The sequence below is a fragment of the Epinephelus moara genome, chromosome 10, assembly GCF_006386435.1.
Source record: "Epinephelus moara isolate mb chromosome 10, YSFRI_EMoa_1.0, whole genome shotgun sequence".
NCBI classification, from domain to species: domain Eukaryota; kingdom Metazoa; phylum Chordata; class Actinopteri; order Perciformes; family Serranidae; genus Epinephelus; species Epinephelus moara.
In genome coordinates this window covers 18,924,643-18,938,160 of record NC_065515.1, presented here as the reverse complement: position 1 = coordinate 18,938,160, position 13,518 = coordinate 18,924,643, and the positions used below count along the sequence as shown (strand labels likewise).

Sequence of the window (13,518 nt, the reverse complement as noted above, 5' to 3'; positions counted from 1 at the left end):
GTGAAGTCAGAATAAAGGCTGTTTAAATCAAAATGGTTTGTCCTCTGATGAGCATGAACATTTTCAGGGAATGACACAGCAGTGTTCCCTCATATTTTCATATTTCTTGCAAGTGAAAAATTAGACCAGAGGGTGAAACTAGACAAAAGGTCAGGTTGCCAGTATCATTAACAATCAGCCTGTGGGAAGCATTAATATTCAAACAGCATTATTGCACAATCTGGCCAGTAGTTATCGAGTGAAAGTGAGAGGAAACAGCAGACATTCTCGTGTTGATGCCTCTGTAGTTTCCTGACACTGTCTCGTATTTACAGGAGTCTGAGATGGAGACAGAGGAGGAAGTGGACATCCTGATGAGCAGCGACGTGTACTCGGCCACACTCTCCACCAAGTCCATCACCTTCTCAAGGGCGCAGACCGGCTGGCTGTTCAGAGAGGACAAGACGGTCAGTGTCCGGTGTTGAAGTTGTGTTGTGATTGTTCTTATCGTGATATTGTTACTCCCACCACCACAGCTTTTCCAGAGTCAGCTGTGGGCCACAGGGTTTCACCTGGACGTGGAATTTCTGGAATTTTTAGTAGCTCGACCCAGACAGAAAGTTGGGAATTTGATCAGTTCTCTGGGTCGGGCAGGAAATGGAAGGTACATAGACATATATCAGAATGTATATTGCAGATTATGTGTGACATAACATCAGTGATGATGGTTTTCAGCTGGTTTCTTCAAAGGGAACTCAGACTGTTGACCCTTTACAACTTGTTTGATGTGAAAATCTCAAAAGGATGAAATATTTGAAGGTGTGGGAGGTGCTGAATGTGAAAAGCCACAGAACGAGAAAGATTATTATACTCTCCCTACTTTACTACTTTACTGTGTATAGTTGGATAGGTCTGGTCTCAACTCTTTTTCTATCATTGTGGGCAAATACATTTCATTCACCATCATGTGTCAATAGCCTGACCTGTAGATGTTACCTCTCTGCATCATCTTGTTATCTCACCCCACAAGCCTTCCCCTGTCAGAATACGACTCTTCTTTCAGAACCACAGTTCTGCTATCCATCGCCGCACACTCTGACCACTTTCATGATCATATTTCCTGCACTACATCTCCCACACCAGGCAGGGAAGAGAGTAAATAAATCAACCACAGGTGATAGGCTCAGAGTTTAAAAACAACACAGGCAGGGGGCATGAAGGTGGTGGATGAGTTATGTGAGTATTGCTTTCTGCTCTCTTGCTCCTGACATGTGTTTAAAAGGGAAATTGGTGACTCAGTGGGGGGGACTTATCAAACTGCTTCTCCCACCACCAGGAGCGCGTGGGAAACTTTCTGGCAGATTTCTACTCTGTGAACGGCCTGGTGCTGGAGTCCAGGAAGAGACGAGAGCACCTGAGCGAGGAGGACATCTTGAGGAACAAAGCCATCATGGAGAGCCTGAGCAAAGGAGGGAACCTGATAGAGCAGAACTTTGAGGTGAGTCGGGCTTCAATTGTGGCTGATTGTCACTTTTCATTTCAGCAGAGTGATGGAGGAAGTAGCCTCAAGCCAGTGTCCCCGCCATCATCACCCATGATTATTGGGTTTATGGGGCAGCAGGGAGCATCACATCACAAACATCCCATCATAGACTGGTGCTGGAAACCTGCATATTGATAACATGACTTTACATGGGAGTAAATATGACTAACATCCACCATGTGACTCTGAACAAAAAGACAGAATCTCCCACACCCACTACTCCCACAGTGCTGTTATGTAGCTGACAGTACAGTCTGTACTACTGAGTGTCCAGTGTCTTATCCAGATCAGGATACTGTAGATTTAAGACTTTTTTAAAAATATTTTAGAATGTTTACCATTTTGTTTATGTACTTTATTAACGGGACATCATTAGTAGGGCTTTCCCAAATGCCATTTTTGGAGCTTTAAAGCTTTAGTGATAATTACCTGTGAATTTTCAAAGCTTTGACTGGACCCAAGCAGGTTGGGGGAACATATTCATATACGCTAATCAACCACCCAAACTCAACCAGACTTTAGGACGACTTAGCTCTTTCTGTAAGTTATTAATAACTCGTAATGCGGCAGATAAATGTCCGCAATTCATCTCACCTCCTCCTTTTCCTTGTCAGCCTATTAAATTACTAGAAGTGTGAATCAGTTAGTGTTTCTCAAAGTCTATCTCATGATACTGCCGTGTAATCTTCTGAATTATGTTCACCTCAAAACAAATGAGTGATGCTTTGACCTGCAGGACATTCTAACGTCTTTACTGGGGCCATTCTCACCGTGATTCCCCCGAAAAATAGCCCATTTGAAGCTGACAGAATGAAAGCACTTATCGTGTCGTTATGATGTGAATCGTGGGTGGAGGAGGGGAGGGGGACACTTAGCGCTCCATCTCTGCTGTAAATGATTCATTTAAAAACTTTTTATGTTTTACCTAAATCACGTTATTTTAAGAAACTCATTATTCGGCAGTGGACACATTGGAAAGCATTGTGGGGATTTTATACCTGCTGAGGACACACACATGCATCCTTGGGATTTCTCTGAGAGACAGACTCAGTCCTTGGTGAAATTTGGAAGGATCCTTGATAATGGAACAGTTATGTGCGTAATCAGATTTGTACATGTGTAAAATAATTTGTAAAAGCGTAATAAAGTTTGTGAATGTGTACAGAGATCTGTAAATCTGTAGACAGATTTGTAAATACCTATGTCTTCAGCTTTGACTCAGTCGGGCCTCTCAATTGGCTCTCTTTGTACACGTCATTTTTGCTACTCTTCTGCCGTGTGAGTGACTGGGAGGAAGTACTATAGTGTTCAAAGGTATGTTGGTGATGCAAGACCAACAACTAGATCAACTTAAGAGGAAGACATTATCTCTAGGATGAGATTTGGGCATACTGGTTTAGGCAGTACTTTACTTATTTTAAAGAAACATGCTGATGGTAAATGTAGTGTATGTAACAGTGCAAATATAAAAATAAGAAAAGAATAAAATCAAAACAATTTGAGTAAAAATATACACATGATGTGAGAAAAGTATTAATAAAAGGGAAAGTATGTACAAATGAATAGGGGATAGTATGTAGCCTATGATACATGCTATATACAGTCCAGCACAATGCTGCATGTACTAAACGCTGCATGTTATATGCAACACAGTGTTTCTTGGAATCTGATAAACTGTCCAATGCTGTTAAAACACGTTCAGACTATTAAAGAAACTCACTTTCAAGCTACATTCTGCAGCTGCACCACAATCCTGCTCACTCACAAATATTAATAATCTCCAATATTAGACTGTATGAATTATGTTCCATCAGTGCGACCAATCACATTGATAGAGATCATTATTCATTGATCCTACGTGTCTAAAGCCTCACACTGATTTTTATAATTTTAACTGAGATTACACATTTGCAATAACCATTTCAGTGCAGGCGCTGCTCTGACAGACTGACAGCTGTCTGATCCAATGTGCATAGAGGCACTGACAAAGGCTATATATATATAAAAAATTAGATGGTTCTTCTTACTCCACCATAGCAGGTAGTGTGAATCTCTAAACTGTCTGCACAATTATTATTATTATCAAGTGTCTCCATGTGACCACAACTGAGGGGAAAGTCCAGTGACAGCTAACTGATAGTAGCCTATAGTAAATGCCTTTCCATAGATGTACATCAGTTTTTTCAACATAGGCTATTCATTCATATTTGTATTTTTGATGACAACTTTGATGCAGTGCGACACCTGCTGGTCATTTTTAATAACTACTTTTGGCGTGCTTGCTGTCATGTTGATATTTTTACTGAGAACAGACTTCACAGTTCACGGTACATCCTGAAGAAAACTTACTATAGAGCTTTCATTTTCATGGTCTATCAGCTGCATATTAACAGGCAATACAATAAAACGCTGTTGCATTACTTCATTGCCTGTCTGTGCGTTAGCAGCCTCCGGGTCTGCAGAGACATACTGCTGGCGTAAAGGCCAAGAGGTAACCTTATTTTGAAAGGCACAAATGTAAGTGACAGAGCACGTTAGCCAATCAGAAGCAAGGGAGCGCGGAGAGCCCGCCCACCAATGAAACAAAATATGAAGTGGTAAATTTGTTTTTTGCAGTAGGATCAGAAAACAAGAAATTGAGCTGAATTTCGTTTTTTCATTTTTTTGCCAAAAACAAAAAACGAAAAAACGACTTGTTTCTGGTTTCTGATTGTGTCAGTTATTCCCAGAAAACAAACGGTTAAAAGGTACCTTGGTCAAAATGGAGTGTGGGTCTGGATAAATTAATATTCACAAAACAACAACAACAACAAAAAAAATCTTCTGATCAGACCAGTTCTACTCAAGAAATAAAACAAAAACCTGAAGCAAACCTCATCTGAATTTTTCTGGAGGATAGTCTTTATGTTTAAAGGCACACTTTCTGACTCCAGCTCCTGAATGAGTTGCTGTCTCTCCTGGTCAAATTTGGAGCAGTACTCAATAACATGCTCTACAGTCTCAGCAGTATTACATACACTACATTTACCATCAGCATGTTTCTTTAAAATAAGTAAAGTACTGCCTAAACCAGTATGCCCAAATCTCATCCTAGAGATAATGTCTTCCTCTTGAGTTGATCTAGTTGTTGGTCTTGCATCACCAACATACCTTTGAACACTATAGTACTTCCTCCCAGTGATAGCATTATTCCAGTCACTTTCTGTCCATACAGCAACAAAACAGCATAGCAAAGTAGCGCCTGTGAGCCTGTGCTCAGGGCAAAACAGTCTAAGGTCGCTGCAGCTTGAGCCTGTCAGCCTGTGCTCAGGGAGAGGCCTGTGTACAAAGAGAGCCAATTGAGAGGCCCGACTGAGTCAAGGCTGAAGACATAGGTATTTACAAATCTGTCTACGTATTTACAGATCTCTGTACACATTTACAGATCGTTGTACACATTTACAGATCGCAATACACTTGCAAATCTGAATACAGATTTGTAGATTTTTTTACACATGTACAAATCTGATTACGCACACACAGATTGAGATATGCATTTGCAGCTATTTTGCTACCATAATGGCCCCATAAACAGGCCTTCGGCAGGGTCTGATGACATAGCATTCTTGAAATTCTGTTTGAGGATCCTTCCTTGACTTTCAGAAACACCTAATGATTGCGCTGAGGACACTGGCCTTATCCGTGTCTGAGACTTGCCACCTGTTATCAGTTTCCTTCACCAGTTTCCTGGTGAAAAAACAAAACAAAAACCAAAGCATTTGAATACTGATTTGGACGTTGCATCACCATGGCAACAGTTGAAGCTTCGAAGCATTCTGGTCAGCTCTAATCATCAGGACGTTGTGACTGAAATGGTTCAGGAACTGTGGATACAGAGGGACTAAACTAGGAACTAAAATGTCTCTCGTCTTTCTGTTTGCATTTCAGCAGCATCTGAATAACTGTGAAGAGTAGGCAAATTAGAATGATGACGGGAAAAAAAAAATATAATGTTGTTTTTAATGACACGTTTTGAACATTTACACATTACTTTACCAGCCTCACAGACACCACCCTGAACCATCAGAAAGTGCCACTCCCAGAGTCAGAACGAAAGGTCTTACATGTGAAACTAACAGGAGCTAAGTTTAGTCACTGGCTCCTCCGGTGGAAATGCAGGTTTAGTTCCTCAAAAGTTTCTTGGCCCCCCCGTGAACTTCCTGTGGTGGAAACATCACAGGAAGTGCCTTTCTGTGCTGACAGTTACTTCTGTTATGTTTGAGATACGACAGGTTCTACAGGTTTGTTGCGGTTATTACAATGAATATATCTCATCTGCATTTCCCCTCCAGTGTATTTTCTTACAGGTTGTTGTTCAGTGATGAAGTCGCATAGCGAGTCAGACATATCTGGCTTTCATTTGCCTTCTTTTGGGCCATTTAGATAGTTACAGACATCACGTATCTTTGTCTTCAGAAAGAAACCTGAAGGTTTTGTCAGTGTGGCTGGACACTCAGAGCAAAGATGCACATTTAAAGTTACTGCTTTCTAGTAAAAATGAGAACCATCTGGAGCATTGCTGTCGATAAGCATCCTGTTCACTTATACCTGCAGCGAAACCACCAGTCCAGTCCTGAAACTGTCCTGTCCCGCTGGAACCTTGGGGTAGGACACGAGTCTCTCAGACCAAATAAACCTCACAGCTCTCACTACTGTATCTGTGTGGAGATAAATCCTGTAGAAACAGCATGGACTTCCTGTCAGACCCCGTCAGTCAACTTTGCATGGGTTAATGAAAAATTCCTGTCTGACTCCATGCTGGTGTTTCTTTGATGTTTTTTGTCTGATATGAAAACAATGAGAATCTGCCCCCGATCACAGAGACAGGTCCACCTACCCTCGTCACTCACAATGCACGTATTTGAATCCACGCACTGCCACCTAGTGGTGAAAGCTACAGCCCTGCACTTTCACATTCACAGGGGTGACTCTCCCACCCACCGTGCCCTCACTCTAGTATGTTCCAGAGTTTGCTTAGAAAGCCCTTGTCTAAACACTGACCATAAAGCCAGTCGCACAGTGAAGTCAAAGCCTCTCAGCACTCAATGGATGCTTTTTAACTGCTCGGTTGTTTTTTGTCGACTCCCCGTTGTTCTGTGCGGGGCTTTGTCTGTCTCATCACAGTGTCCTCTGTTGTCTGTCAGTGTATTTATACTCGTTTGAATCAGTGCCCACTCGTGTTTAAAGTGAAAAGGGCTCTGCTTTAGTGAGTCTCGGTGTCGATGTGGAAGCAGTTTATTCTTCCACCCCAGCGGAAAATGATCCCTGGAAAGTGGGTGAGAGGAAAATAAGCAGCTGCTGTGACGTAGCTGTGTTTACCACAGAGAGGGAGAGTGGGGTCAGCTCCGCGCCTGTGGACACAGGGAAGCGTGGGGGGCTTTTGAACAGGCTTGACACTATTGATCACATGGATGAAGGCTAAAACCCCTGGTGCCATGGAATGATGGAGGGGTGGGACCGGCATACCATCAGATCAGGGCCTCGGCAGGCTGTGTGTACTCTGTCCTCGTCACAACAACACGCCAGAGCTGATACGCAGAGTGTGAGAGCGAGCGCTCAGCAAGGCCGCTGCCCACAGTGAAACACCAAAACACGTCTGTGATGACTGCAGTGTAGGTGGGAACGAAGGGAAACTAAGATAGCGTCGCCATTTTGATTCACACAGCTGACCCTTGGCACAGTCAGGTGTCTCGTCATCCACATCATTTTTCCACATTATTCTGCCCTAGTTGCCTTATTTAACCATGGCTCACAAAAGAGAGGTCAGCTGGTGTGAACGTTGGCAAGAACAGCGAGTTCACTTGAAAATGAATGGAGCTCACCGCAGGTCTCATTCAGGGCAAAAAGTGACGCTGAAGTGAACTCCTTTAGTTTATTCAAGAAGGCTGAGTCAGAGTCATTTTTCTGAGGAAGCCTGGATTATTGGGTATGAAGAGGAAACTCCTACATGTTTTCATCTGGGTGTTCTGGAGAAAGGTTTATTTAATGTTGCTGTGCTGGTGGATAGAGTCACAGCAGATAATAAAGCTGATCAGGAAAGATGGTTCTGGTATTCATTACAGAGGACAGTACTTTGAGTGACTGATGACTCCATAATAATCACGTTTATTAACTGCTGGAAACAAATCTTCCAGTAAGACGAGGAGGAGCTGCTCCTGCTTTAAATTATGATTGACTGATGAGCTTTCAGTATCATCCTGTATGTGTCTTAGTGTGAGCACTGCATCCTTTGGCGTATCCATTCCTCCGTTATAGACAGACGTTTAATACTGACTCTGATCATATACTCAGAGTGCTTTTATCTTGTTGTTACACTTTTTTAACATACACATTCTGTTTGTCTCTGTGTTTATTCCCTGTGTCCTGTCCTCCTGGTCTGTGCTGTAGATGCTTGAATGAATAAAATAAATGAAAATGAAAGTGAACAGAAAAAGAATGTAAAAGTAAACACAGGAGTTATTCATCCTCCATTTGTTCCCGCCCCAGCAAACATTCACCCTGAGCTGTAAATGAAACAGACTGCAGACTGAGGCGATGTCCTTACTGCTCTTCTGTCTCCCTGTTTGCTGCTGCAGTAGTGTTGGAAATTTAATCCTGTAAAGTGTGAATGGAAAAAGGATGAAGAGCAGAAACACTGCTGTTCAGGATGTAAGAACAATATGTACAGACCTAGACTAAAGAACACAGTGAAATGTTTTGACGTCTCAGGTGTCAGATGTTTGGTGCTGTACTAAATTACAGTAATTAAGTTGTGTTGTATGTGTGAAGCTGAGAAGGCCAAACAGAGGTTACTGTGGGGTTAGTGATGCACTGGGGCCCTCTAGTGGTGTACACTGTGCATGTCATCTCTCTGTGGGAATAAATGAAGATAAAGTGACGTGTTGAAGTAATATATGCTGCTGCAGTTTAGTCGTTGGATCTGCCCCTAACGTGTTGTATTGTGTTTTTCTCTCTGCTCTTCAGCCGGCGAGGAGGCAATCTCTAACTCCTCCTTCACCCAACACTATATCCTGGGAAGAATACATCACTGCTGACAATGGAAAGTAGGTGTTACAGAGTAAACCAGACCGTTAAGAGGAATAAATGTTGCTATAATTCATAGACACATTGTGTTTGTGAGTGAAGGAACAAATCTGAAAAAATAAAATCCAAATGTATCGTATTTTTTTATTTCATGGAAATTTTCTGATGCAAACATCTAAGTTTCAGTGTGACAGCCTTGTTGTTTCCTCTGACTGATACGTTCAGTTTCTGTTTAGTAGGAACATGAGTGACAGAAAGCAGAGCGAGTTACCTCCATGAAAATAACTGTAAATTTCAAAACTCTCTGCATAATAACCAGACGTAAGCTCTTCATCACGGGATTACTCTCTGACAGATTGTCGTCTCTCTCTCTCCACTCAGAGCTCCTCATCTAGGTCGAGAGCTGGTCTGCAAAGAGAGCAAGAAAAACTTCAAAGCCACGATAGCCATGAGTCAAGACTTCCCTCTGGGCATCGAATCGTGAGTCTTCTCTTTAACGTTGGCGTCCAGACTGTTATTAAGATGCAGGCAGCCAAACGTTTCTCCTGGCATGTGCACAGTGGTGATAAAAAGGGAAATTACCAGTTTGTGCAAATGACAGAAAAAAATCTATCATATTTTTTATTTTGTTGTTGTTCTCCCCAGGTTGCTGAATGTTCTGGAGGTGATTGCACCCTTCAAGCACTTTAATAAACTCAGGGAGTTTGTTCAGATGAAGCTCCCCCCTGGCTTTCCTGTCAAGCTCGGTGAGCAGAATTTTCATTTGAAAATATGTAAAGAAATCCACCACAGGCAGGTGTTAGATTTACAGGTATGCCTGTGAGATCTCCAGAGGTGTAATTAGTGTTTCTGTTCATGTCTCTCTGCAGACATCCCTGTCTTTCCCACGATCACAGCCACCGTGACGTTTCAGGAGTTCCGCTACGACGAGTTCGATCAGACCATTTTTACCATTCCCAACGACTATAAAGAAGACCCCAGCCGCTTCCCCGACCTTTAACCTCTCAAGCTGGAGCAGGAAACAAACATGCAACAAGGCGACATTATGCTACAAACCAGACTTTTTGAATTACAACAGGAAACACGGAGGGAAAAAACATCGTTTCTCGACACTTTATGGATTTCCATCTCCCATCCCGACCCTGAACACAAACAGCAACAAGACGACCTGAGTTTGATACAGGACTTTAAAATCGGATGGAGGCCCACTGTGGCAGAGAGGTCGACATCTGCTCGTGTTAGAGAGGTGTTTTTAAGCTCAGTGTTGAAGGTTTTTACTCACACCTTCAGATTTGGTTTAATCCAGCAGCCGAGGCAGGAAGTGCAACTAGCGTGGAGCTGAGAGGCCGAACGTCTCGTCAGCAAGAGGGCATTGGGGTTTAAAGGAGTGACAGCAGAGCAGGTGAGTTTTCTGTATACGGGGTATGAGTAGAAGACAGAAAGACAGTTCAGTTGATGCTTTGTATTTAAGTATGTACGTAATGTTTTTAAAGGGAATGTGTTGAACTGACCTGTAGTAAAGCACTGATATTACTGTGTGAGTCGCTCTGGAGGAATTCCACCAAAAATGACTTTTTAGGCTTTTTTTCCTGCGTCAGTAGACTTTAAGAAATTTGTTATATAGACGTCAAGGAGGCATTAAATTGTATATAATAAAATGCACACCTAAAAGAATGATATTGTAATGAAATCACTACTTTTTGCACTCAATTCTTTAACAATTTAAAATTTAGAAATGTTTCCAGAGATGTCACAACACTGAAAATCAGTTTTGGAAAATTTTAAAGTCAAGTGGCATCTTTAGTAGGTTAAAAACCTAAAAATCAGTTTTTGCAGAATTCCTTTGTGTGTGTGTGTGTGTGTGTGTGTGTGTGTGTGTGTGTGTGTGTGCGCGTGTGTGTGTGAGAGAGAGATTTCAATGGGCATGGAGTAGCATCACTGAACTTTCGGGCACTATTTGGATCCACTACAGCCACTCTACATTCAGTTGAGTTCATCAACACTCATCTTGTGATACTCAACCCTTTTATCCTGCATTTGAAATATTCTAGTTTAATCAAGGCAACGCTAGAAATGTTGCAGTTTTTATGGTACCACAAAGTTTTCTCTTAGTTTGTTGGAGTGGCCGCGTGTGTAAGTAATCATGTCTAAGCCTTTTGTTTCTTACTACACCTTTGTAAACTATGTAACAAACTGTACAATTGTGCTAAAAAAAAAAGAGAAGTGGGGATTGTATACTAAGTAGATATTAGGGAATAAATGAATGACAACAACATTCATGCCATTTTTACACCCTAACGACAAGAACCAGGCATTTCCCCCTGCACAGTATGTAAATACATGTTTTATGAGCCTTTGTCTTTTATGTTCTGTTTTCTTATTCTTTGTGCTGATGAGTTTAAGGTGTCCTCTGCGAGAGGAGCTGCAGATTTTTTTTTTTTTTTTTTTTTTTTTTTTTTTTTTTTTTTTTCATGTAGCGTCACTAGTTAATTAAGAGTTTGTTGATTTGTAACATGGTGGCTGTTGCTATTTTTGTACATACTTGTAATGTTTTAAAGGAAAAATGAATCTCTTAATTCTTCTGTCGTTATTTCTTTTCCCACTTTATCTGATAACCCGAGGAACCTCTTCCAGATGTGTTTAACAATCATGTCCACAAAGTGAAAAGCACAAAGCACAGAGCTTCCTCTGGAAATAAGTGCAGGTGTTGACTGGAGCCTGGAGAAGTTAAACTCTAAAGGGGTTTATAGTCGCTGCTGCTGCTGCTGCTGCTGCTGCTGCTGCTTTGGTTTATGAGCTCTTAATCATGTTGATACAAACAGTGTTGTGCTCACGTTTGTTCCTCAACTTGCCTGATCCTGGAGTGTAAATGAGAGTAAAATGAAGGTGTACTACACAGATGTGGTGGCTCAAAGTGTTATTAGAACATTTAGCTTTCTACATCCATATTCAGTATCAGTATAACCAAATACAGTACATTACATTGTTCACATTACATTCCTCAGTATAGGTAAGTGCAGCTAACGCTACTGGAAGTGTGCCTCCTCACTGACATAACGCTTTACATTTTATTTCATGCTCCTTCCTGTCTTCAGCTGATTGAATTTTTCATGTTTTAAGTAGGAAGTTAATCCATCTACATGTCCGTTTTACAGCAAAAACTGTTGTATAACTCTGCGACACTATTTTCATATAAAATGTACTAAAATAAAAACTCCACATAACTATGAGTTTGGACTCCATGTTTTTTCACACTTTTAAGTTGCTGTTACTCTGTGAAATCTTCTAATTTGAGGAGGATAATGTCAAAATACAGTCTGCCCTAACAAATCTGTCAGTGTAATAAAACAAAAAAATCCTTAATTGACAATACTACATGTCATTAAATATGTCCAAAAATGTATTAGTATGTTAAAAAAAAATCACAAAATTTAAAAAAAAAAAAAGTATGTCATAGAAGGTTTACAAGAAATGTCATTGTATAATATACGATATGTCACAGTAAAGTAAACCATAAAAATATAAAGTAAAATGCACAGAATATATATAAAAAAATATTTCTGAAAATTCCATATGCCAAACAAGAATTAGTAAAGAATGTCATAGTTTAGTATAACATTAAATGTCAGGAAAAGTCCTCGTATATTAAAAGACATCACAAATGTCTTTGTATTGTATCAAATCCATAAAGAATGTAAGTATGCAATGAAAATTTCATAACATTCATAAATATCATGATTTCATAAAAAAAATGAATACTATGTAAACTATGTAACAAAAAATGTCATAGTATAATATGTCATCCAAATTTCATTTAAAAAAAAGTCATAGTATAGTATGTTGTCCAAAATGGCATAAAAATGTCATAGTATAGTATGTCGTCCAAATTTGATATAAAATGTCATAGTATAGTATGTTGTCCGAAAGTCACAAAAAATGTAATAGTATAGTATGTTGTCCAAAATGGCATAAAAATGTCATAGTATAGTATGTTATGAAGATATAATAAAAAACCTCATAGTATAGTATGTCGTCCAAATTTGATAAAAAATGTCATAGTATAGTATGTCGTCCAAAATGTAACAAAAAATGTCATAGTATAGTATGTCGTCCAAAATGTAACAAAGAATGTCATCGTATAGTATGTCGTCAAAAATGTCACAAAAAATGTCTATAGTATGTCGTCCAAATTTCATAAAAAATGTCATAGCATAGTATGTCATCAAAATATAAAATATGTCATAGTGTAGTATGTCGTCCAAAATGTCACAAAAACTGTCATAGTATAGTATATCGTCCAAAATATCATAAAAATGTCATAGTATAGTATGTTATCAAGATATAATAAAAAACCTCATAGTATAGTATGTCGTCCAAATTTGATATAAAATGTCATAGTATAGTATGTTGTCCGAATGTCACAAAAAATGTAATAGTATAGTATGTTGTCCAAATTTCATAAAAAATGTCATTGTATAGTATGTCATCAAAATATCATAAAAAATGTCATAGTATAGTATGTCATCCAAATTTGATAAAAAAAAATGTCATAGTATAGTATGTCATCAAAATATAAAAAATGTCATAGTGTAGTATGTCGTCCAAATGTCATAAAAAATGTCATACTATAGTATGTCGTCCAAAATGTCACAAAAATGTCATATTATAGTATGTCGTCCAAATGTCATTAAAAATGTCATTGTATAGTATGTCGTCCAAAATGTCACAAAAAATGTCATAGTATAGTATGTCGTCCAAAATGTCACAAAAAATGTCATACTATAGTATGTCATCCAAAATGTCACAAAAATGTCATATTATAGTATGTCGTCAAAATGTCATAAAAAATGTCATAGTATAATATGTCGTCCAAAATGTCATAAAAAATGTCATAGTGTAGTATGTCGTCCAAATTTCATAAAAAATGTCATCAA

General features: G+C 39.6%; 1 protein-coding gene across 1 annotated transcript in view; it reads left to right on the top strand.

The window, feature by feature from the left end:
- The window catches only part of ankrd13c (ankyrin repeat domain 13C), a 37,335-nt gene extending 26,179 nt beyond the window's left edge, over window positions 1–11,156 (top strand). Inside the window, exons 8-13 of the mRNA XM_050055330.1 lie at window positions 315–446; window positions 1,316–1,477; window positions 8,525–8,604; window positions 8,966–9,064; window positions 9,230–9,330; window positions 9,454–11,156. Of these exons, the coding sequence (XP_049911287.1) occupies window positions 315–446; window positions 1,316–1,477; window positions 8,525–8,604; window positions 8,966–9,064; window positions 9,230–9,330; window positions 9,454–9,584 (705 nt within the window). The 3' untranslated portion in view covers window positions 9,585–11,156. The remainder of the gene's footprint in view (window positions 1–314; window positions 447–1,315; window positions 1,478–8,524; window positions 8,605–8,965; window positions 9,065–9,229; window positions 9,331–9,453) is intronic.
- The last annotated feature ends 2,362 nt before the right edge of the window (window positions 11,157–13,518 follow it).